This window comes from Macaca fascicularis, chromosome 17, assembly GCF_037993035.2.
Source record: "Macaca fascicularis isolate 582-1 chromosome 17, T2T-MFA8v1.1".
Classification (NCBI taxonomy): domain Eukaryota; kingdom Metazoa; phylum Chordata; class Mammalia; order Primates; family Cercopithecidae; genus Macaca; species Macaca fascicularis.
Window position 1 is genome coordinate 103,015,244 of NC_088391.1, and position 26,604 is coordinate 103,041,847.

The 26,604-nt window shown below is 43.4% G+C and overlaps 1 protein-coding gene and 1 long non-coding RNA gene across 4 annotated transcripts in view; both read right to left on the reverse strand.

The window, feature by feature from the left end:
- The window catches only part of TUBGCP3 (tubulin gamma complex component 3), a 98,381-nt gene extending 89,526 nt beyond the window's left edge, over positions 1–8,855 (reverse strand). For all 3 annotated transcript variants that reach the window (XM_074021464.1, XM_045377500.2, XM_045377501.3), the window contains exon 1: positions 8,609–8,855. Coding sequence is in view for 2 of the 3 variants with exons in the window: in XM_045377500.2 (XP_045233435.1) it covers positions 8,609–8,684 (76 nt within the window). In the remaining variant the exon portion in view is untranslated. The remainder of the gene's footprint in view (positions 1–8,608) is intronic.
- A 14,920-nt stretch (positions 8,856–23,775) lies between these two features.
- Positions 23,776–25,401, reverse strand: LOC135968156 (uncharacterized). Its single transcript, XR_010582695.2, has 3 exons — positions 25,269–25,401; positions 24,248–24,275; positions 23,776–23,911 (listed from the first exon to the last, which is right to left on the reverse strand). It is a non-coding gene; the product is annotated as an uncharacterized lncRNA (long non-coding RNA).
- Between the last annotated feature and the right edge of the window lie 1,203 nt (positions 25,402–26,604).

Here is a 26,604-nt window from a genome sequence, read left to right on the forward strand (position 1 = left end):
AAAGGACACTTTAAATGCAAGCTGGAAAAATCAAACACAACAAAAGACAGAACAGTTAGAAATTATGAAGAAGAATAAAATAGTAAAATTTTTCTATCATTAAGAAAAAGTCAGCCTAGCATGGAGGCTCACGCCTGTAATTGCAACACTTTCAGAGGCTGAGGTGGATCGCTTGAGCCCAGGAGTTTGAGACCAGCTCAGACAATACAGCAAGACCCATCTCAAAAAAAAAAAAAAAAAAAAAAAAATTTCTAAGTATGTCACTAGTTTTGAAAAAAAATAAATTTTAAAAAAAGAAAAATCCTCAGATTGAAGAGATGTAGATCTCTGATGACTCTGCTTAATCTAAGTGTTAATTCAGGTAAATTTTTAAGTTCCACACCTAGACACATTATTGCAAAATTTCAGAACATAAAAGATTTTTTAAAAATCCTAAAAGCTACCAGATACAACTTCAAAGGAGTAGGAAATGGATTAACATCAGACTTCTCAACCATCATGAAAGAATACCTTCAAAGTGGGCAGAGGAAAAACACTTCAGACCAAAATGTCTCTATCTGACTGATGATCCAAGAGTTCAGGAATAGGAGCACGAAGGGAAATAAAGACATTTTCAGACTATTAAGTACTTATTTAGATCGGCAAATCCTGTCGATTCTATTCCTAAAAGCAAATCCCAAATATGATCACTCCACAGCTACCATCCCATTACAGGAAGTCTCCTGAGGAGCTGGTCACCTGCTTCCACCTTTGCCCCCTTAGAGTGAATTATCCACCCAACAAAGTGATCCTCTTAAAATATAAATATTATCATCACTCTACTCACTCACCCCCCATCACACTCACAACAGAACCCAAACTCCTGGCCCCAGCCCACGGAGCCAGCCCCTCGCTCCCCACATTTCACTCCTGCTATTCCTGGAACACACCAAGCTCACCTCCAGCTTGGCGCCCGGCATGCTCTTCTCCACATCCTCTCAGGACTCACACCCCCCATCATTCTGTCTCTATTCTAGCTAAAGCAGACACAGGTGCACTGTGTCAGCAAGGATCCAGGGAATGCCTACATGGTGGGGAAAGGAACGAAATGAAACCTAAAACGTTTTGTGTGGTCACAGGATTGGGGTAGTTTTTATTTTTTTCCTTACATTTTTCCACACTCTCTGAATTTTTACCCTGAGTATGTATTAATTTTATAAATATTAAAAGTATCATCGAAAAGTTTCCTTAAAAAGTTGTGTCACTATTTTAGTTAAGAATTTTTTTTTTTCCCAGACAGGGTCTCACTCTGTCGCCCAGGCTGGAGTGCAGTGGTAAGATCTCGGCTTCCTGCAACTTCTGCCTCCCGGGCCCAAGTGATCCCCCACCTCAGCCTCCCAAGTAGCTGGGACTACAAGCATGTACCACGCCCAGCTAATTTTTACATGTTCTGTAGAGACAGGGTCCCACCATGTTGCCCAGGCTGGTCTCAAACTCCTGGGATCAAGCAATCCTCCCGCCTTGGCCTCCCAAAGTGCTGGGATTACAGGTGTGAGCCACCACACACAGTAAAAATTATTTTTAGGTTACCATTTTCACACTCAAGTACATCACATAAATATCCCCACTCCAAATGTTTTATATGTTTTTCAGCTTTCTCCCACCAAAAAGTCAGGAACTCTTCAATGCCAGAAACACTCTCCTCTTCGCCTCCTCACTTTCTCTGCACCTCAGATGGGCGTCGTCATTTCACGCCCACTTACCTCTTCAGCCACACCTGGGTCTCCCTGTCCTCTTACCAACCAAATTTCCAGTCTATCCTTCTTGCTGATTATAAAATATTTTCAAAATCCAACAGTTACTTATTAAACCAAATCTATGTAATCTGTGTTTCAAAGGGAAAAGCACAGAATCTGGACTACTAAAGAAATTAGCCATGGCAATCAATCCTTGTTTAGTGAACCTGTAATCAAAGAATAAGCTGGGAAAAATCAAGCAATGTCCACCACACACTTCTGGTTTAAATACTCCTAAAATATTGTTCAGTGTTTAAAGTATAACTAAACTCAATCAGTAATTCAATGAATAACTTCTAAGTACTTACTACAGGCCAAACACATCGGGCCCTAACAATATGATGTACAGTGGTTAACGAGACGGACATAAACACAACAAATGTGGCACATGAGTACCCAAGGCAGACTGTGATAAGAGCGTCAAAGAAAATGAGGGCACTATGACAGCTCACAACTAGGAGGACCTCATGAAGTAGATGCTGAGGGAGGGCCTTGCAGGAAGCGCCATTAGCCTGGCAGCCAAGGCTGCCGCATGAGGAGCCCCGGGAGCAGAGAGGGGAACCCACAGGGAAGGGCGGCACTGGACACTGCTGCTGCAGGAAGGCTGTGCCACGGGGCTCTAAATGCCACTCAGCCAGTCACTCCATTGAGAACCCCAGGTGACAAGGTCCAGATGCAGATCTCTGATGACTCTGCTTAATCCAACAGTGAAAAATAGAGTACTCCATTTTTTTGGCCACAAATCACCTCAGGAGTGGTCTAGTTCTCCCACCTCTAATCTGCTCTGGGTGTGTGAGGGGTGGGCGGTTCTCAGGTTCCCGGGAGGGGAGTGAAGACTCCTCTGATGATCCTCTGAAAATATTTCAGTGAATGCAAGGGCACGCTGCCTGACCAGAGAGCAGTGCTGCTGAGTTGTACACTCTAAACACAAGAGCAGGTAGCAGTGAGACGCCGTCCCACAGGCTGGGCCATGACTTGTCTCTATCAAGCACACAGAGAAATTCGCCATCGAATTCAATACTTAAGAGCAGGGATGAATTAATTCAAAATACCAACCTGTGGAATCAGAAACCTGGGTTCCAACCTCGGCCCTGCACTTTCCTAGCTAGATGATAGTGAGCAACTACTTAATCTCTCAGTCTCAGTTTTCTCATCTACAAAATGAGGTTCACCATAATTCTACCACGGTATAAGCACAACATCCAGCATATTTTAAGTTTTCTATAAATGTTAGCTATTTGTATTATTATTAACCTGAAAATATTATTTAAATACATACTATATCTACTACAGCCATTAAAATCACAACTCAAAAAATACTACAGCCATTAAAATCACAACTCAAAAAATGCACCCAATTTTTAACCTTAAGCAAGACAATTTGGTCTTCATCCTGAAGATTATTAGTAGAGAACAAATTAAGCCATTAACAGATTCGATGAGACTGATTTACTAGAAAGGACTCTCTGACTGCAGAGGAGAAGCGGAACTAGAAGAGATACCAAGCCAAGGCAAGACCCTCAGCTGGAATTGCGGAACTCAGTCCCAAATGTGAAGGCTCCAGAGACACTTGGATGTGGGCCCAAGAGCTTTTAAACAAAAAAGTTGCCCTTTGTATCCCCAAAAGATTCTCTACACCCTCAGGTTAAAAATGACAACCGAACTTCAAGATGCACAAAAATAAATGCGACTCAAGTGAATACAGAAACTCCACAGTTGGGTGCTTTCTCAAGATTCAAAAAACTGCAGAAAAGTTGAACTGTTTGGGAAGACCTAAGTTTCTGCCTTCCTGTTTCTTGTCTACAGTGTGGGTTATTTGTTCCACACTCCTGCTTTTCTGAAGGATGGGGGAGATCAGGGGGGAGTTGGGAGTAAGCCACAGAGCTCAGTAGAGGAACAGAGCACATCCACTAGCCATCCTTGACTCCAGATGCAAGTCAGAGTAACTTTCACGCATTTTAATGTTTCAGATGCCAAGCGCCAACAGAGACCTACAGGATCAGAAGCCCTAGAGATGGAGCCCACAGTATTAATTGAGTAGGTCCCACATTTAGAGAGTTTAAAATGAAAAGGCTCACGCCTGTAATCCCAGCACTTTGGGAGGCCGAGGCGGGCGGATCACAAGGTCAGGAGATCGAGACCACGGTGAAACCCCGTCTCTACTAAAAATACAAAAAATTAGCCGGGCGCGGTTGTGGGCACCTGTAGTCCCAGCTTCTCGGGAGGCTGAGGCAGGAGAATAGCGTGAACCCGGGAGGCGGAGCTTGCAGTGAGCCGAGATCGCGCCACTGCACTCCAGCCTGGGCGACAGAGCGAGACTCCGTCTCAAAAAAAAAAAAAAAAAAAAAAAATTGAAAAGGCATGAAGTTAGATACCATAAAAAGTCCTGTTCTCAACCATTGGCCACCAGTTCCCCCTCCCACAAGCAATCAACGTCATCTGGTTCTTGTGTAATCACAGGTGATCCCAATGCATGGCTCTAGTTGGAAAGCAATGCTCTAAAACAGCAAAAACATTACTCTGGATGTGTGGTTCTCAAACTTTTTGGTCTCGGGGCTTCTTTACACTATTAAGATTGAGAACTCCAAAAAGCTTTTGTTTATGTAGGTTGTATCTATCCATAGTTACCATATTAGAAATTTAAACCAAGACAATTTTTAAATTTTAACTTATTTAAAAATAGTAAATCCATTAAGTACAACTTGAAACAAAGCCTGAAACTCTGAAATTTTAATACACAGCTAATGTATATCTTAATACACATGTAATACACATTGATCTTCCCAATGATGTAATTACATAACCAAAGGAAGATCGCGTGGTATTTGGAACTTCATCAAAAGCTCTTTATCATTTTGGAAAATCACAAAATCAACACCACTTGTCGTACTGAATCACCAAAACAATATTCCTTTATCTTCTGCTAGTGGCTTGTAGTATACTCAATAGAAGTCTTGCATATTATGGCAATCATCTTCGAATATGTGGTGTACTGTAGTCATACCTGAACATTTACGATGAAATACTTATCTAATATAAATTCCTCTTTATGTATTCTTTACCTCATAGAAAAAGGATTACAAAGTAGCTATGAAAAGAAGTGTAACCTCTGACAGATTTGAAACACTAACATCAAGCACACTGCTTCCAATGATAAGAATAACTACCCAAAGACATAATAAATAAATGTGCTCCCAGGAGGGGCAGGGATATGAACACAGGATTTGACTATGACTGGCTGGCAGTATGTGTTTCAAGCAAATTCACAGATGTTATAAGCTGGAAAAGGTGGTAAATCACACATGTTAACTTTATAAAATTGTCAAACACCATTTTATGTAGGTGCTTTGCTTCTGAAGGTCCCTTGAAGTCAACTGTTTAATTTTTTAAAAGATACCTTATAAAAATGTGATTCGTGGCCGGGCGCGGTGGCTCAAGCCTGTAATCCCAGCACTTTGGGAGGCCGAGGCGGGTGGATCACGAGGTCAGGAGATCGAGACCATCCTGGCTAACATGGAAACCCCGTCTCTACTAAAAATACAAAAAACTAGCCGGGCGTGGTGGCGGGCACCTGTAGTCCCAGCTACTCGGAGGCTGAGGCGGGAGAATGGCGTGAACCCGGGAGGTGGAGCTTGCAGTGAGCCGATATCGTGCCACTGCACTCCAGCCTGGGCGACAGAGCGAGACTCCGTCTCAAAAAAAAAAAAAAAAAAAAATGTGATTCGTATGAAATTCTCATTAAAAGTAACAAGTACCTATTATGCCTTGATTTCATAGTACTAAAGAAGCAATGTATTACAAAAGCATAAGGCCAATTGTTGGTAACATGTCATCAAAGAATAATTAATCAAATGTTCTCTGGAGTTACCAGATAAAATGCCCACTAATCAAATTTTTTAACATCAAATATTGTAAAGGTAGTAATTAATATTGCTCCTTTGCTCACTAAGGTATAACAAATGAACGAACAAGGTAAGCTACTATTTATAAATTCTTCAGTAAATAACAGCATAATTTAAAATTATATCATAAATGCTTGACAATCCTAGCTATCTAGAACACAGCAAAAACAGCATCACCTTTAATGGATTTCATGACATAATTTATTCAGAAAGGGCCGGGCACAGTGGCTGGCACCTGTAATCCCAGCACTTTGGAAGGCCAGGGGCGGGGGGCAGGGGAGAGATCACTTGAGGTCAGGAGTTCGAAAGCAGCCTGGCCACGTGGTGAAACCCCATCTCTACTAAAAACACAAAAATTAGCCAGGAGTGCTGGCATACTCCTGTAATCCCAGCTACTCGGGGACTGAGGCAGGAGACTGACTTGAATCCAGGAGGCAGAGGTTGCAGTGAGCCAAGATCAGGCCACTGCACTCCAGCCTAGGTGACAGAGCAAGACTCCGTCTCTAATAAATAAATAAATAATTCAGAGAGGACCCTGCCAGGATTTGAGAGCCCACTTTTAATTTAGACACAATTCTAAATGGGAAGACAGTAGGATACAGAATTTTGCTGAAAAGAAGCTTTTCAATCTCTTAGAAGGGGCAAAACTTTTATATCAAAGAATCTTCAATGTTTAAAAAAAAAAAAAAAAAAAAAACGTTTTTGGCCGGGCACGGTGGTGGCTCACGCCTGTAATCCCAGCACTTTGGGAGGCCGAGGCAGGACGATCACGAGGTCAGGAGACCGAGACCATTCTGGCTAACACGGCGAAACCCCATCTCTACTAAAAATACAAAAAATTAACCGGGCGTAGTAGTGGGCGCCTGTAGTCCCAGCTACTCTGGAGGATGAGGCACGAGAACTGCGTGAACCCGGGAGGCGGAGCTGGCAGTGAGCCGAGATAGCGCCATTGCACGGTAGCTTGAGCGACAGAATGAGACTCTGTCTCAAAAGTCTTTAAGTTGAGAAATACCATTTTAGCTCACGATGAATGACTTTCAAAATCCAATTATGACAATGGGAATGTATGAATGTGTGGTTTATCCCTAGAACAAAAAACTCTGGAACCACTGGTACAAGGGAAACACTGACATTAAGTTGGATAAGTCCTATCAATCTTAGTTTTATCTGATTCCCCCTATGACGAGGAACATGAAACATGAGAAAGGAAACTCAGTGTGCTAATGACAAAAACAAAGGAGGACAGGCCATGCTCATAACTCAAGGCCTTTTCGTTGGTTCTCTCTACTCAGAACCTTCCCCAGATGTTCAAACGGCCCTCCCTTACTCCATTCAGGTCTCTGTAAATATTTCAGAGGCTTTCCCTCACCTGTCTCTTCTATTTCTTTCTTTTTTTTTTTTTTTTTGAGGCGGAGTCTCGCTGTCGCCCAAGCTGGAGTGCAGTGGCGCAATCTCAGCTCACTGCACGCCCCACCTCCAGGGTTCGCACCGTTCTCCTGCCTCAGCCTCCCGAGTAGCTGGGACTACAGGCGCCCGCCACCACGCCCGGCTAATTTTTTGTATTTTTAGTAGAGACTGGGTTTCACTGTGTTAGCCAGGATGGTCTCCATCTCCTGACCTCGTGATCTGCCTCTCTCTATTCCTTTACCGTACTTTTTCACCACAGTACTTATTGCTAATTAACATGGCTGGTTTATCATCTGTCTCTTCCACTAGAGTGTCAGATCTGTGGGAGGAATGACTTGTGCATCTGCATCACCAGCACTTAGCATAGTTCCTGGGAGGAACTTTGAGGACGGGGTTGTTCTCAAAGATTTCTTAGATAAATAAAGAGATAAAATGAAACTTTACAAAATGTAGCAAGAATTGTGTGAAGTCACTCATTTAATAGTAACACAAAATAATTCATGATTGCCCAAAGATTATCATAGAACATCCAATGAATTACACGCAGTAATTGTCATGAAGCATAAAAAGTCAAAATGCATTCCCAGTACTTTAAATGTAACTTTGAAGTCTTCCTTCAAAAACTGAATAACTTCTTTTCCACATTTTGGTCCTTAAGACGTAACACACTTGCTTCCATTACTCAGAAAACTCCCTCACGGTGCATACTCACTCTCTCCCCCACCAACCTGGCCAAAACACGGAGCAAGAAATGGCATCCTGTACCATTTCTTTCAAAGTACCTCGGCTACAAAATGGTTTTGCCTACTGTATAGGATTAGTTTAGCTTATTAGTAACAATATTCGCCATGTGAACTTTCCCAGAATAGTTTTATATCAAATCCAACCCTCAACCCTTTAAACAGTAGAAAATATGGCAGATAATCGTTAACACCCCATTCCCATAATGCTCAAGCCTGTTAAACTTTCCTAATGAAAAGGGACGATGATGTGACTCTCCAGCACCCCGCACGCTCCTCCGCTGCGCAGCCGCTCTCTCCACCCCACACAGCATGAACCCAAAGGCACGCAGAGGCGCCCTCCCCTGGCGTGTGACACCAGAGAACCGGGATAAATTGGCGAGCTGGCATTCCTCCCATCCTCACTGACGGACCCGCGCGCGGAGTGAGCGGTGACTCAGCCCGCTCCGGCCCGGGCTCCGCCCTCCCGCCTCCCGGCCCCGCGCTCTGGCCCCGGCCTCGGGCTCTCCACTCCCTCCGTCCCGGTCCCGGCCCCCAGCCCTCCGCTCTCCTCCCTGGCTCCCTGACCCCCGAGCCCCAACCCTCCGCTCTCCTCCCCGGCTCCCTAACCCCGGAACCCAGCCCTCCGCTCCCTCGTCCGGGCCCCACGTCCTCGGCCCGTCCCCAGCCCTCTGCCCCGGCCCTGCATCCTCGTTCCTCCAGCCCCGGGACGTATTAGGGCTGCACGCGCAGGGAGTGGCCCCCGGGGTGGGTCTGCAGGCCCCGCGTCGCCCGGCCCCTCTACCTTCGCTCCTGCCCAGGATCCTGCAGCACAGGTTCTGCAGCAGAACGTTCGGCGACTTCTGGTCCGGGGTCGCCATCCTTGCCCGGGACTGTGCGCGGGGGTCTGGGCAGAGCCGCCACCGCCGCCGCAAGCGCAGGGACTGCGGCCCGCGCCCTCCCTGCGCCCCTCAAGCTCCCGGCTCCCGACAGGCTAAGGCGCGGGCGCCGCCGGCCACCAGGGCGCCATTTTAACGGAACCCGCCGAAAGCGCGGGCGCTTCCCACAATGCCCCGCTTCTTCCCTGCGCCGCGACCGCGCGTGCGGCTGCCTAAGCGTTCCCGGCCCTGCCCTGAGTATTCCCCCGGCTGCTGCCCGTCCGGCCGGGAAAGTTCCGGGCGACAGGTGGCCCGAGGCCCTCGAGCTTCGCGGACAGAGCGGCCCTGGAGTCGCGAGCGTCACGGGCTTCCTTGGAGAGCACTTGGTGGCCGGTAGCACCTTAAAGGCCATAATTTGGTGTGTTTATATGGGGGCGTGTGTGTTAACGGTATTGGTTTGATTCACGCTTCTGATGAAAGAAGCCTGTTTAAAGGGTGCAGGGGGTTATGCGGTGTGGCAAGTCACCTGCTACTCTCCAGCAGGCGCCCTGCTCAGGCCCGACCTCACACCGCCGCGCAGGCCGCTCCCCCAGGTCCGGGTGACTGGGACGTCCTGGGAAAATAAATCAATCACGTACGGAGTGAGAGAACAGGAGAAGACCTGCCGAGAAAAAGATCGATAAGCGGACAATTACACCAAGCCATCTTCAGTGCAATCGTTAAAGCTTACACATGGGTGCACGCTTGGGAGCCGTGAGCTACCATGTTAAAAGGCCAACTTCCTGAAGGAAAAATGATGGAAAGAGATCCCGAGATCCCATGAAATGGAAGAGGGAGGACAATCCAGCTATCCCAACATCCCAGCTGAGGCCAGCCACACATGTGACTGTCTGCAAAGCCCGTCGGGCCTGGGTCCAGCTCTGGTTGCAGAATTGTTAGCAAGTAAAACATTTGTTGGCGTTCTGACTCAAAAACATGGAGACAAAGCAGACTTGTAGGATATTACAGTCAACAACTAGACCCTGCAGCTAAAGGACTGCCTCCTTGCATGAAGCAACAACCATCACAGCTCTGCAAGAGCAACCAGAGCACCAAGGATGCCATCACCCCTCACTGCTTTCGATCCACATTCTGTGGAAGCGCTTCTAAACCTGCACCACACTCAACACGATCAGTTAGTAACTGGCTTCTTATGAAGTTATTCTCTCAGCCCCATACTACAGTGTCCAGATGTCATCTACATTCTGCCAGCCTCTCCCCCACCTTCAGCTGAAACGCTGCATGACTGCATCATCTTATCTGACCAGCTGTCTCCTAGGACAGACATACAAGAAACCCCCCTCACTAACGCTGATGTTATTTGGTTTACAGATGGCTGTTACTTAAAGGATGCAGCTGGAAGGTATTACACTGGCTATGCCATAGCGCCTTTGCCCAAAGAAATAGAAAGTGCTTGTCTTCTAGGAGCAACCATCTCAACAAGCAAAGTTAATAGCATTAATTAGAGCATGTCAGTTGGCACAAGGAATAACTGCTAATCTTTATACCGATAGCAGATATGCTCAGAGTAGCTCATAATTTTGGAATGCTCTGGAGACGAAGAGGATTTTTAACCTTTTCTAGTCAGCCCACAAAAAAAAGGGTGCCTTGTTTCAGAATTATGGGAAACCATACTATTGCCAAAATCATTAGCCATTATCAAGATTCCAGGCCTTTCAAAGACACTCAAAAAAGCAAGATAAGCCAGTTAGCAGATAGTATAGCAAACAGGGTGGCCATAAACCTATCTGAACAAAAAGATCAAACCATTTTGGCCTTTAAGGAAGTTAGATTTTTATGTAAAATTAGCTCAATCCAAATCTCCAACTCATACTTCCAACTAAGTTACAACCATCTTTCTTTTTTTTTTTTTTTTTTTCTTTTTCAGACGGAGTCTCGCTGTGTTGCCCAGGCTGGAGTGCAATGGCACAATCTCGGCTCACTGCAACCTCCACCTCCTGGGTTCACACAATTCTGCCTCAGCCTCCCGAGTAGCTGGGACTACAGCGCCCGCCATCGTGCCCAGCTAATTTTTTGTATTTTTAGTAGAGCGGAGTTTCACCATGTTAGCCAGAATGGTCTCGATCTCCTGACCTCATGATCCACACACCTCGGCCTCCCAAAATGCTAGGATTACAGGCGTGAGCCACCGCACCTGGCCCAGCCGTCTTTCTTAATGTGCATACACGATGTAATTCACTGGACCCTGATAAGATTATTGATTTCTTTAGGAGAACAATGTCATCAGAAACCTTCTCCAACTGTTTCTCTTAGGTATACAGTCACTGCTGTCTTCCCAGAATATAATGCAAGGAAACCTTGACCCAGTTCTCCAGGTCATTTCCCTTTACCAGAAGGCCCTTTTGAGGTGTGGCAACTAGATTTTTTCAGCTACCAACATCACAAAGATACAGGCAAATCCTAGTTATGGTTTGTGTATTTTCTCATGGGCAGAAGCATTTCCATGCAGGAGAGCAGCAGCCTGAGCGGTAAGTAGTTATCTTACAGAAAATTATTTCGACTCGGGGAATTCCTCAAGAACTTCATAGCAACAGAGGCACTCATTTCACTGCACAAATAATCCAGTCAGTATGCAAAATCTGGCCCATTTTCCAGCATTTCCATTGTGCCTATCACCCCAGTCATCTGGGTTAGTAGAATGCACAAGCAGAATAATCAAAACTCAATTGACAAAATTAACTGAAGTTTTAAAACTTCCTTGACTGGGAGCTCTTTCTTGTTTTTGCTTCACCTAAGATCAGCCCTTATGGGTAAATGCCAGCTGTCTCCATCTGAAATTATAATGGACAGACCTATGAAATTGTCTCCAGGAAACTGTAAATCAATGATATTAGAAAGGGACAGGTTGTAGTATTGCAGCAGCCTCATAAGGCACCTAAGTAAAAACTGTTACTTAGTCAAAGACTCTTTCCACATTGAGCTCCAAGAAGCAAAAACTCAAGGACCACATACTTCAGCCAGGAGACTTTGTAGGAAATAGCATCGTTTAAAGGACTTTCTCCACCAAAGAGGAAGGAACCTTATCAGGGACCCCTAACCAACCCTTGTGCCAGTAAGCTTAAAGGAGTTGATTCCTGGATACCTGCCACCCATGGAAGGAAAGCTGCTTTGCCAATTTGGACTTCATCTTGGATTGGTGATCTAAAACTAAAACTCTCCGGTTCCAACAAGGATGAGAAGAAAACAACATCTGAGGCGATCAGCCTTCTCAAGACACCTGACCAGGCCTGTATCTTAATGAGAATCATCATTAATAGATGAGGAAGGTCTTCCTTCACAAGTTCCCACCACATTTCCTTCTTTTTGTCCCTAGTTCTTACGTTTTGTTGCTGCTATCACCAGCCATTGCCCATGAAGCAAACATCTTGCAGTAGGCTTGGGCCTGTGCTAGTCAATTACAGGACAACACTTGACAGGTGTGTGGCCTCGCGCCCCTTTCTGGTGGTTCTGGCAGCTCCTCTTCAAGGACAAGAGTAGACAGAATATCAGAAATGTGTCTGTGTTTCTCAGGAACAGTCATTGGTGCTTAGCACTAGTAAGACGAAGGCTAGTGTGCATCACTGGTCTATTAATAATACTTTGCAAAGCAAAAGCCATAGGAAGAGCTTTTCAGTAAAAGGAACCAGTTCACATGCCTTAATGCTGGTACTACGCCAACCGAGAGATTAGACCACTCAGTATTGGGATGGCATAACACAAACTTGAGATGGTTTCACCTGGCTTACCCTCTCTTTTGGTCAACTTAGTCCACTTGCCCCTTTACATTGGGAACAAAAGAATCACATCAAAGATCCCTGGCCCAGTAGCACTGGAGATATGGGATGGAAAGCCAGAGAACAGGGCATCCACGCCATTGTGTTACAGAGTCCTGGCCGGCGTACCACTGAGTGGGCACAGTGACCAGGTGTTTACTGGTTGGCTCCAAATGGAACATCTGGACTCTGTGACAATGACCTGTGGCCATGGCTACCCATGGTGGCCAGGACAGCGTTCTCTGCATTATGCCTGGACACAGGATGGAATAGTTCACAACCGGCATAGACAGTAGATAAAACTAGGTAGTCTGAATAAAGTACGGACTTTGACTAATAATGTTTCAATACTGGTTCTTAAATGTAATAAACTACACACTTTTAATCTGTGCATTGTGAGGCACTGAGCGGGAGGGGCCGGCTGCCAGGTGCCGGGTGGTGGGTGGGTCAAAGGCCAAACACCGTCTCCACCAGGCAGGTGTCACTCCCGGCAGGAGTAGGAGCCAGAGGCCTCACGGAGGGTGCCAGCCCCACCCCAGTGTCTGACTTTCCCCCACAGCACTGGGTGAAGGTTAGGTGTGTCTGTGAAGACAGCAGTGAAGGAATACTGTCTCACTGCCCAGAGAGCCCCTAACAAAAGGCTTCTGCCATTCTATGGCCCTGGAGTCAGGGGAAGAGTGAGAGGGAGGCAGCTTAGAGTGGAAAAGTGCTGAATACTGAGTCAGAGTGGGAAAAATGTCTTCCAGGCCCCCTGACAAGGAGGCTTTGGCAGAGGTACCTGAGACAGGCCTCAGCCAAGGGACCTGTGTGGTCTCGGAAGGGAAGTGCCTGGGCTGGGCACAGGGGATGCCCAGGGCACCCAGGTCCTTCCCTACAACAGCCTTCAGACATGGCAGTACACTGGCCACACACCATGAGGCAGCCAGGTGGGGCCTTTGTCATCGCCCGTGGTCAGACCTGAAAGATCCCACAGGCATTTGGGCTGCAGCCAACTTTCCAGGCAGCATGTTGCATTCCAACTCTGTTTCAATAAAACTAGTTTCAAAAAAGAAAGAAACATTTCAAAATATTGATGGGATGCTGCTAAGTTTTGATCCTTACATTAGAAAGGAATAGGTAAAAGGAATAGTTTAAGCTTCTGCATCAGGAATCTAGAAAAGGAAAACCAAATCAAGCTCAAACTAAGTAGAAGGAAGGGCAACAAGATCAGAATGGACGCCGGGCGCGGTGGCTCACGCCTGTAATCCCAGCACTGTGGGAGGCTGAAGTGGGCGGATCACCTGAGGTCAGGAGTTCATGACCAGCCTGGCCAACATGGTGAAACCCTGTCTCTACAAAAATACAAAAATTAGCTGGACATAGTGGCATGCACCTGTAATCCCAGCTGCTCAGGAAGCTGAGGCAAGAGAGTCGCTTGAACCCAGGAGGCAGAGGTTGCAGTGAGCAGCAATGATGCTACTGCTCTACAGCCTGGGGGACAGAGAGAGAGACTCTGTCTCAAAAGAAAAAAAATAAATAAATAAAGCCGGGCATGGTGGCTCACGCCTGTAATTCCAACACTTTGGGGGGCCAAGGGCAGATCACCTGAAGTCAGGAGTTAGAGACCAGCCTAACCAACATGGTGAAACCCCATCTCTACTAAAAACACAAAAATTAGCCAGGCGTGGTTCCCCACACCTGCAATCCCAGCTACTTGGGAAGCTGAGGCAGAAGAATCACTTGAATCTAGAAGGCACAGGTTGCAGTGAGCTGAGATCACGCCACTGCACTCCAGCCTGAGTGACAGAGCAAGACTCCATCTCAAAAAAAGGGAAAAAAAAAAAAAAAGAAATATCTGAATGGCAATCAGTGACACAGAAAACAGTATGACAAATACGGAAAACAGAAGAAACTAAAAGAAGTTGGCTCTAGGAAAACAAAACTGATCATATTTGCTGCACTGAACAAGCCAAAAGGAAATGCAAAAACTGAAATTTGCCAAATCAGGAATAAAAGAAATAACATATTAGGGTCCATGGTGAAACTAAAAATATCACAAAGGAATTTAAAAATGTTTAAAAAATAGATAATTTAGATAAAATGGGCAAATTCCTAAAGAGACATAAATTATGAGCACTGACCAACACTGAATAGAAAATTAGAATAGATGTATAACTAACCAAGTTGAATTAGCAATTAACTACATGCCCACAAAGAAAAGATCTGAACCAAATCGCTTCACTGGTGAATTTTCTCAAATGCTTAAGAAACAAATGATATCAATCTTACAAAAAACAGAGACAAAATACTTCCTAAATATTTTACAAGGCCAGTATTAACCTGATACCAAAGCCAGGCAAACACATCATAAGAAAACTACAAAATGAGAAAGATACAACTTTTTAACAAAGTGATTGCAGGTTAAATCCAGCAACATGACCAAGTGGGGTTTATCTGAGGAATGCAAGGTTGGGCTAACATCTGAAAGCCAATTAATGTTGTAAGTCTTCAATAGAATAAAAGAAAAAAACCATATGACCTTCTAATAGCCACAGAAAAAGCACTTGACAAAACCAACCTTTTCATAATAAAAACTATGACTAGAAAGAAACTTTCACAACCTCATAAAGGTCATCTATAAAATAAACCTGCAGCTAAGTTTCAGAGAATCATCTTTTTGTCTCATTTGTTTCCTCTGTTATGTCTCTGCTTTTATTTCATTAATCTCTTCATTATCTCCTTCATTCTGTTTGCTTTGGGTTTATTTGCTCTTCTATTTCTAGAATCTTAAGGTGAGCACTTAGGTTATTGTTTGAGACTTTTCCTCTTTTCTAATGTAAACATTTAGTGCTATAAATTTCTGTCTTAAGCACTGCTTTGCTGAGCCTTTGAATTTTGATATGCTATATTTTCATGTTTATTCTGTTCAGTGTACTTTCACTTATTTCTCTTGATCCTTATTCTTTGATCCATGGGTAATGAAAAGTGTGTTATTTATTTTTCATGTGTTTGGAGATTTTCCTGTTATTTTGTTGTTGATTTCTAGTGGTGGTAAGAGAAGACAGACTAAGATTTTAATTCTTTTAAATATGCTGAGGTTTGTTTGATGGTCAGAATTGGTGTATCTTTTTATATGTTTTGTGGGCACCTGAAAAGAATATCTATTCTGCTGTTGTTGATCGCCATGTTCTCCAAATACCCATCAGATCCAGTTGACTGATCATAAGTTGTTCTCTGTCCTTGTGAATTTTCTGTTTAGTTGTTCTATCAATCAATTGTTGGGAAAGGAGGGTTAGGGTCTCTAACAATAATTGTGGATTGCTGTTTCTCTTTTCAGCTCTATCAGTTAATTTTGCATTAACTGATTTTGCAGCTCTGTTGTTTAGTGTATATATGTTTAAAATTGCTATGCCATCTTAGCAAATGGACTTTTATGTCATTATATAATTGTCTTGGCTCTGAAGTCTACCTTATCTGATATTAATAGGACTGCTCCTGCCTCTTTTGTTTGCATGGTATATATTTTTTTCGATTTTTTTCCCCTTTCATTCTACTATGTGATTGTGATTGAAGGATAGATAGCATATAGTTGGGCCATGTTTTTTTGTTTGTTTGTTTGTTTGTTTGTTTGTTTTGAGACAGAGTCCGCTCTGTCGCCCAGGCTGGAGTGCAGTGGCCAGATCTCACCTCACTGCAAGCTCCGCCTCCCGGGTTTACGTCATTCTCCTGCCTCAGCCTCCGGAGTAGCTAGGACTACAGGCGCTGCCACCTCGCCCGGCTAGTTTTTTTTTGTATTTTTTTTAAGTAGAGACGGGGTTTCACCATGTTAGCCAGGATGGTCTCGATCTCCTGACCTCGTGATCCGCACGTCTCGGCCTCCCAAAGTGCTGGGATTGCAGGCTTGAGCCACCGCGCCCGGCCAGGGGCCATGTTTTTTTAATGCTGCCTTCTAATCTCTGTCTTCTAGTTGGTATATTTAGACCATTTACATTTGATATAATATGATATGTAAGGCTTAAGTCTGCTATTATATTTTTTGTTTTCTATTCATTCTGTTTTCCATTTCTCTCTTTTTCGTGCTTTCCTGTGAATTATTTGAACAATTTTTTTTAGAATTCCAGTTTGATTTGTCCTTAATGTTTCCCAGTGCATCTTTTTTGAGGAGTTTCTTTAGGTACTACTTTACATGTACATAACTTATTTCTGTCTACTGCTGTTGACAATTTATGGTGTGAGTGAACCCAATCTCCTTTTATACCCATTTACATTCCCCTATTTATGATATAAGTATTTCTTCTACAAACATTGAGAACCACGCTAAATGGTGGTACTGTCTGTGCTTCATATATAATTTAGAAAACTCATGAGTAGAAGAGAGCCTATTGTAGTTATTCGTATTTTCATTGTTCTCATTGTACTTTCTTCCTGATGTTTCAAGATTCCATCTTTTATCATTTCCTTTCTGTTTTGAGAACTACCCATTCTTTGGGGATAGGTATGATGGCAGCAAATTATTTTTGTTTCCTCCATGTGAAATATCTTGACTCTGTGTTCACAAGATATGGAATTCTGAGTTCACACTTGATAAATGTTGTGCCACTTCCTCCCGGCCTTTGTGGTTTCTAATGAGAACTTTTCTTTCATTCAAATAGTTTTCCCCTGATGCTAGGATGTTATTTCCCACTGGCTGTTTTCAAGAATTTTTTTTTCTTTGCCTTCAGTTTTTAGGAGTTTGACAATGAAATGTCTTGACATGGTTTCCTTGAGTTTGTTCAGCTTCTTGAATCTATAGGTTTATGTCTTTTGCTAAATTTAGGAATTTTTCAGACATTATTCCTTGACAACTTTTTAGTCCTGTGCACATTCTGCTCTCCTTCTAGAACCCTGGTGATATGGATGTTAATTATTTTGTTATAGGCCCATGAGTCTCTGAGGCTTTCTTCATTTTTAAAAAAATATATTTTCTCTTTGTTGTTCAGAATTTTTTTTTTTTTTTTTGAGACGGAGTCTTGCTCTGTCGCCCGGGCTGGAGTGCAGTGGCCGGATCTCAGCTCACTGCAAGCTCCGCCTCCCGGGTTTACGCCATTCTCCTGCCTCAGCCTCCCGAGTAGCTGGGACTACAGGCACCCGCCACCTCGCCCGGCTAGTTTTTTGTATTTTTTAGTAGAGACGGGGTTTCACCGTGTTAGCCAGGATGGTCTCGATCTCCTGACCTCGTGATCCGCCCGTCTCGGCCTCCCAAAGTGCTGGGATTACAGGCTTGAGCCACCGCGCCCGGCCTTGTTGTTCAGATTGAATGACTTCTATTATTCTAACATTTCCAGACTTCCATTTTGGGTAATGAAAGACTAGTTAGTTAATTCAGACCAATCCTCCCATTGCAAACACATGGAAACAATGGACACAATATAAAAACCATATGTTCGAAGGCACTGGAACATAAGGCAGTAAAAAAATCTGGGGACCAAGATTTGGGAGAATAAGAAAACACAGAAGGATGACCTTGGCACTTGAAATAGTTTTCCCCCATGGATTTCCTCCAATTTCCAGAAGAAATGGCTGGGATAATGACAAGCTGAAACTTACTTTAAACTTACCTCTGAACTTAGGAAAACAAAAATTTGAGTTTATGGCATGATAAGGAGAGTGGTGGTTGGTCTGTCAGCCTGACTAATGGGCTCTTAAGGTTGCTTAGGGATCTGGGTTGGGAACTGATGGTAAAATTGTAGAATACAGACTAAGCTGTAAATATATTGTCCTCTTTAGGGATTTGTGCTCAGCTTTAAATTATCTCAAATTATGATTGGATTAATGTGGTGTGCAGGATTGCTAGTGCCCCTAGTACCTGCAAGAATCAAACATAAATCCCCATTAGAGAAACAAAACTTCATTCTAGCCTCAAAGTACCTCTATAAGCTTTCACATAGTGTCTCAGTCACACAATACAATTTAACCAGTCAGGTGAGGAGACAACGAGTGTTTTGGAAAACCAAGAGAAACAACAGAAAATAGAGATTTACAGGTATCATAGATAATGCACTATGAATAAGATGCTTAAGGGAAATCAAAGAAAAGATTGGGAATGGCAAAGAATTTAGAGAAGGCCGGGCGCGGTGGCTCAAGCCTGTAATCCCAGCACTTCGGGAGGCTGAGACGGGCGGATCACGAGGTCAGGAGATCGAGACCATCCTGGCGAACACAGTGAAACCCCGTCTCTACTAAAACTACAAAAAACTAGCCGGGCGAGGTGGCGGGCGCCTGTAGTCCCAGCTACTCGGGAGGCTGAGGCAGGAGAATGGCGTGAACCTGGGAGGCGGAGCTTGCAGTGAGCCAAGATCCGGCCACTGCACTCCAGCCTGGGTGACACAGCGAGACTCCGTCTCAAAAAAAAAAGAAAAAAAAAAAAGAATTTAGAGAACAGGCCGGGCACGGTGGCTCAAGCCTGTAATCCCAGTACTTTGGGAGGCCGAGACGGGAGGATCATGAGGTCAGGAGATCGAGACCAGCCTGGCTAACACGGTGAAACCCCGTCTCTACTAAAAAAATACAAAAAAACTAGCTGGGTGAGGTGGTGGGCACCTGTAGTCCCAGCTACTTGGGAGGCTGAGGCAGGAAAATGGTGTGAACCCGGGAGGCGGAGCTTGCAGTGAGCTGAGATCCAGCCACTGCACTCCAGCCTGGGCCACAGAGCGAGACTCCGTCTCAAAAAAAAAAAAAAGAATTTAGAGAACAACAACAAAAAAAAGCCAGTAGAAACTCTAGAATTAAAAAACATTAACTGAAATTAAAAATCAATGTGTGACCTTAATAGCAGTTTAGATACAACTAAAAAAAAAATGGTGACATGAAGAAAACAGACACATTAAAGCATGCTGAGAAAAGGATTTAAAATATGAGAAAGAATATGAAATACATAGAGGACAGAGTGAAAAAGCATAACATTCATATAATTGGGATCCAGAAGAAGGGGAGAAAGAAAATGTGTCAGAGACAATAACTGAAGAGATCATGGCAAGTGACACTCCTGATATGGCAAAAGACATCAAGGCAATGATAGAAGTGCCACAAACCACAGCCGCACTCGCCTAAGGAAAGCCATGCCGAGGCAAATGTAAGAAAATCCTTGGAGAGCAAAAACAGAGACAGTCTTAATAGCCAGAGGAAAAAAGAGGTTATCATCAAAGGAGCACTAATTAACCTGATAGTCGATATTTCAGCAGAAAGAAAACATAGAGGCCAGATGAAAATGGAATTATATTTCCAAGTGCAGAAATAAAACAAATGCCAATCTAGAATTCTATACTCGGCCAAAATACGTTTTACAAAGAAAGAGAAACAAAGGCTTTTTTAGAAGAATGGAAATGAAAAAGATTTACCACCAGCAGATTTATAGTAAATGAAACACTAAAGAACATTTCCTTCAGGCAGAAGAAAAATGATACTAGCTGAAGGCTGGCACTGTAGGCAGGAACACACAACAGTGGATGCCATAAATACAAGATAAATATGAATGGATATTGATTAGAAAAAACAATAATAGTTTAAGTTTAACATATGTAGACTTAAATACATAACAAAAATATCTCACCAATAAAGAAGATGGTAAATATTATTAAAGTGCTCTGTTACCCTTGAAATGTCCTAAAAGAGGTAAAAGTACCATTTATATTAAACTTTGATATGTCAAGGATATTTGTTGTAGTTTCTAGGGAAACCATTAAGTGAAAAGTAAAAATTTTGATAACTACCAAACTAATAAAGGGTAAATTATGGCCGGGTGCAGTGGCTCACACCTGTAATCCCAACACTTTGGGAGGCTGAGGCAGGTGGATCACGAGGTCAGGAGATGGAGACCATCCTGGCTAACATGGTGAAACACTGTCTCTACTAAAAACACAAAAAATTAGCCGGGCTTCGTGGCGCACGCCTGTAGTCCCAGCTACTCAGGAGGCTGAGGCAGGAGAATCGCTTGAACCTGGGAGGTGGAGGTTGCAGTGAGCCGAGATCGCGCCACTGCACCCCAGCCTGGGCGACAGAGCGAGACTCTGTCTCAAAAAAAAAAAAAAAAAGAGTAAATTATTAGACAATAAAAGGTTTCCATCAATCAAAAAAATAAATAAATAAATAAATAAAAATAAACATACTGTAAGAGAGAAAAAAGAATATAAAGATGGCAGAATCAAACCAAAATATCTCACAAATTACATCAAATATAAAAGCACTAAATCCACAGAGGTAAAGTACAGGTCTCATCACATGTTATCAAGGGTGCATACTGTCAACATGACTTGTCACTCTTGGTGGTAATAACTTTGATCACCTGACTTGGGGTGCTGTTTGTCAGGTAAAGTTATTCTATGAGGTTATTCCTTTTCTTTTTCTTTCCATACTGTAGTCTTTGGAAACAAGTCACTATGCAGCCCACACCTAATACATGGGTCCTTATGCTCCACTTCCTTATGGATGGAATGCCACATAAATTATTTACCATTGTTCTGACTGAGAGAGTTGTCTATTCTCCCTCATTTTTTTATTTATTCAATAGTTTATTTATATCAGTATTTGTGGGCAGTTAATTTATATTTTGAGTTATAATCTAAAACTACTTTGCTTATTTTATTGCTCAAATTGTTTCAGACTTGAATATTTGAAGTTCTTTCACTTGGTTCCTGTGTCACCTTCACATTCTCTCATCATTGGGAGTTAAAAAAAATTAGTACACCTTATGGTTTTTTGGTTTTTGTTTTTTATTTTTTTTATAGATGGAGTCTCACTCTGTCGCCCAGGCTGGAGTGCAGTGGTGCAATCTTGGTTCACTGCAACCTCTGCCTCCTGGGTTCAAGCGATTCTCCTGCCTCAGCCTCCCGAGTACCTGGGACTACCGGCGCATGCCACCAGGCCTGCCAATTTTTTTTTTTTTTTTTTTTTTTAATAGTAGAGACGGGATTTCGCCATGTTGGCCAGGCTGGTGTCAAACTCCTGATCTCGTGATCTGCCTGCCTTGGCCTCACAAAGTGCTGGGATTACAAGCATGAGCCACTGCACCCAGCCTACACCTTATGGTTTATACCATTTTAGATTTTATACCATTTTTATACTATTTTAGATTTACCAAAAAAATGAGAAGATAGTACAGACTGTCACACATCTCTCCCCGTCTCCCCACCCATGGCAGGTTTCCCCTATAATTAGCATCTTGCATTAGTGCACAGCGAATGGACCAATATGAAAACATGATTATTAACTGAGGTCCACAGTTCACATTAGTCCATGCTAAGACTACGAATCCCACACTTGTGCCCCAACTGTCATCTCTTCTCTATGAAATGGATCCTTTTAGGTGACGCGACGCTGGTGGGATGCTGCGGTGCAGAATTCCCAAAGACGGCTGCAAATCATTCATCTCGGCGTGAGTCCATTTCTTCTCTCCGTGATGTGGGTTAGTTTTAAAATTCTTTTATATTCTATCTCTCATGTCACACTTGATATTATAGAGGGAAAATGCATTCAACCTGCCTAAACTGGAAGCTGTATGACTAATGAGTTTATCAGTACTCCACTCAATTAGTATCAGGAGCTTCTGATTGATTGACTAAAACTAGTGAATGATTTTTTAAATTACAATTAATTTATAAATTTATACTCACTTTTCTTTTATGAGATCAGAATGATTTGTTGTTCTGACATCATTTCAACAGATTGAAACTTCAACCAGGCTTTGAAAAACTCCTCTCTTTCAGGAAAATGTCATTAAACTGTTGAAAGTAGATGGATAAATTACTTTAGAAGTCAAGAAGTCTTTTAAGCCACTCTCCTTTCTGTTATCTTGCTTTATGAGCATGTAGTGTTTCTTCTTATACTTTTTTAAAAAGTGGAATTAATTTTCAAAGGTTGACATTTGATAAGGCTTTACTATAAATATCACTAGGATCGAAGGATGCTTTTTGCCTCTCTCTCCAGGTTAGCAAGCAGAAGCCACTACTCCCCTCTTCTCCAGAATCATTTCTGCTTGTATTCTTCTGTCTTACAACTCAGGTCTATAGTTACAGTTTTTGAGGCATATTAAGTTTTTTAGTATGGTGTTCAAGGGGAACACTGTTTCTTTGATTCTAAACGTATTTTAATTGTAAAACACAATTTAGCTCACATCTGTAATCCCAGCACTCTGAGAGGCCAAGGCAGGTAGATCACTTGAGGCCAGGAGTTCAAGACCAGCCTGGCCAATATGGCGAAACCCCATCTCTACTCGACGCAGTGGCGTTTGCCTGTAATCCCAGTTACTAAGGAGCTGAGACAGGAGAATTGCTTCAACCCGGGGGGCAGAGGTTGCAGTGAGCCGAGATCGCACCACTGCACTGTAGCCTGGGCCACAAAGCAAGATTCTGTCTCAAAAACAAAACGAAACAAATTTAAAAAGAATACAAATGGCTTTTCATAATGGTGCTGAAATGTCCTTGTTTGGACACAAAATTCCATGACTAATGTTTTAATCTTTTCTCATCTTGCTCTTCTTCATATGGCCCATTTAATGATGCACTTGCCATGAACTTTAACTTGTTTATTCATAAACTGGTTTTCTTCGTAAATTGGTTTAGTGTTCTCATTCTGTCTCCCGGGCTTGAGATGAGGATGGATTCATTCTCTCGGTAGCGTTAACAGCGCTTCACAGTTCCCACAGCTCTGGCCAGGGCTGCTGTAAGGAGTGGATGAGGTAACGAGAAGCGTGTGCTGAGATGTCTGTGTTCGCCCAGGTGGCCTGAGACATCTGGAATGTCAGGTTCTAAGGTCAGATCTCTCTGGAAGGTCCAGACCTTTGGAGTCGAGTTGAAGGTGGCAGTTAGGTGTGCCCCAATCAGGTCCAACTCATCCCCAGCCATGTGAGGCAAGCTCCATGTCCCCCCTTTTCAGGCTTATAAAACCTTCTCAAAGCCTTTTTCTGGACTCAGCTTGCTCCAAAACATTGATTTTCATGACAGAATATTCCTTGTGACCAATCAAGTCTATTAAGCTTCTGGAAGCCAGAGGGTAGGAGAGCTCAGGTGCCCCTGGGCCATGGCTACAGAGAGCCCAGCACCCTAGAAGTCCTGGTGTCTGCACTTCCTGCTGTGCCTCTGTAGCCCTAGGATGTCACTGCTGTTTCATAAATTAAGATCACTGCACTACTGCTCCTTGTGCCAGGCGCTTAGCAGTTACATCTCCAATCCTCACAACAACTGAACAAGGTCAATCTTGTTCTCCCCATTTTATAGAAAGGGAAGCTGCAATCTGAAGTTGTGAGTAGCCTGCCCAAGTTCACGGTGGGGGGAGACCAGGGTTGAATCTGCGCAGCAAGACCCCCAGGCTGTTGCTTTCCAGCTCTACGGCAGTGCCTCGCATTCAGACATTTGTGATTGCTTAATATATTTTCATACACTCTCCAGTGTCTTTAGCCCTTCAGTCCTAAGGAATTAGAGGAAAGCATCAAGGGAGAAATCTGATAAGACATTTGAAAGAAAGAAGTTAATGAGTTTCCGGATGATTAGAGCGCTTATTCCCCTTCTGCTTGAACAAAGCGCTTCACCCAGGTTAATAATGTAAAGATAGAGAGCCTCTGTCCACCACAGAACCTGCAGCTGCAAACTCTTCTGCGAGCCACCACCGTGGTCAGAGGAGGTCTCAAAAGGCCTCTGAATACCTCTCTTTTCCCTCGGCACTGAGCATTGTACTCCATGATTGATTTGAAACACATGAACGCCCAGACGGGCCATTTATTTCTATAAATATGTTATAAATTACCTTGGCAGCGGCAGGCTTCAGTTCATCTCTGCAAAGGAGAGGAAAACATTTGTTCTTTGTCATATTTTTATATTTCATCTGCCTCACAAAACAATTGAGTGGGCTAGTGACCGATCACGCACTGCCACTAGTGTTTGTTCATTTTACTCAACATTAGCTTGAGTGTATTTTTAAAGATACAGCTGGAATTTACAGATGAGTCTGTATAATTTGAGGCAGACACTCAAAACCAAGAAACTCCCCCATCATGTATTTTACACATTAACAGTTTTATTTTGCACAAATTATATTTCTACACAATGGCCCAGCTAACATTTAGTGTATAATGCGAATGAATATAAGATTACCATGTAAATATTCCCAAAGCAAGACCTGCATTATAGTCTGGTGTGCAAACTCGGCTTTCTGTTTAAAAGCAGCTGACTTAATAAGGCACAGAAAGAGCCTGAGGCCAAAGACTGGGGTTGGGTGGCTCTGCTACTGATGACAATAAATCATTTTACTTCCTCTCGCCCATGTTCTCAGCTGAGAAACACAAACTGTGGTATTTTACCAATTTTGGATTCTTATTTAAAGAACCAAATGGATCACGTCCCATAAAGTTTGACCTTGCCTTCTGATTCTCCTCCCAGCTTCTCCATCCATGATTACAGATATGCACACCAAGAAGAACTGCGAAGGTATCTTTGCGGTTTCCCAGCCTATCTTTGTATTGGAAGTTCCAGAATTTACTCCACCTAAAACTGGGCGAGTCTTTGCTCTCTTTTAATGATTTTATTTAACTACTAAATATCTAATATTTGGTAGATTTTGTTTTTTTAAAACTTAGAACCTATGAAGAATTTCAAATGACAATCCTAAATGTGCTGGGCGTGGTGGCTCACGCCTGTAACCCCAGCACTTAGGGAGACCGAGGCAGACGGATCAAGAGTTCAGGAGATTGAGACCATCCTGGCCAACATGGTGAAACCCTGTCTCTACTAAAATACAAAAAAAATTAGCTGGGCGTGGTGGCACGCACCTGTAGTCCCAGTTACTTGGGAGGCTGAGGCGGGAGAATGGCTTGAACCCAGGAGGCAGAGGCTGAAGTGAGCCGAGATCGCGCCATTGCACTCCAGCCTGGGCAACAAGAGCGAAACTCCATCTCAAAAAAAAAAAAAAAATCCTAAATGTTAGTAACAGTCACAAATTTATCATGCCTAACATTTTTATCTTGGCTTATGGAATGCGGCCAAAGCTAACATACACAGAGTGAAAGGAAAACAGAGAAGGAGGGAGGGAGAAGAGGGCAGATGGAAGTTGGAGGGAGAGAGGCTGTTCTGCTCTCTTGATTGATACCGAGAATTGCTTTCTGCCTTCCCCACCCCAAATAGGTGCTCTAACTCTCCTATTCTAGAACTTAAAGCTAGAACAGACACTGTAACACCGTCTACTTCCTCTGTTCAAATTTAGTCCTCCCTGGGATCCTATAGCAGTTTTCCAGGCAAAAAGTCACTGCGTAAGTTCTACTTACAGAATTTCAAAAAGTGTGTTAACGATGAACTAATAGAATCACTATTTCCAGTGAGAAAACAATCCAGTCAAATTCAAATGCTTTGCTCTCATTTGACCTACCAGTCTCTTATTAGGTTTCATTCCATGTCTTTAGAGTCTTGTATTACGGCTTTTTGTTTTCAATTCATGCATTCTTTTTGTATTTCCAAGGTTTTTTTTTTTTTTTTGGTATCTTTTAGTTTGAGAAACTATCTTTAGATATTCACCAACAAAGTTGACTGTTTCGTTGTTGTTGAGACAGGGTCTCACTCTATCATCCAGGCTGGAGTGCAGTGGTGTCATCACGGCTCCCTGCAGCCTTGACCTCCCGGACTCGAGTAATCCTCCCACCTCAGCCTCCTGAGTAGCTGGGACTACAGGCATGCACTACCATACACAGCTCATGTTTTAATTTTTGTAGAGATGAGGTCTTGCCATGTTGCCCAGACTGGTCTCGAACTCCTGGGCTCAAGCAACCCGCCCACCTCAGACTCCCAAAGTGCTATGATTACAGAAGTGGGCTACCACGCCTGGCCCAAACTTATTTTTATTTCATTGGCAAAAATAAGTTTTTTCCTGCTCCCAAGATAATAAATGTGCATTGAAAAATCTGGAAACCACAAAAAAGGAGACAGCCCTGGTAATGAGTTAGCGCTGTCCACCCAGTCTCTCTCCACTGCGTGTGTGCATACACTTGTGACTGCACTACACATGATATTTTGTAACCTCTCTTTTCACTCAATATCATATCTCATATTTTTCTCTGTCATCAAAAAGGCTACCCCTTGGCTATTAAGGGCCTCCTAATACCCCATCACATGGAT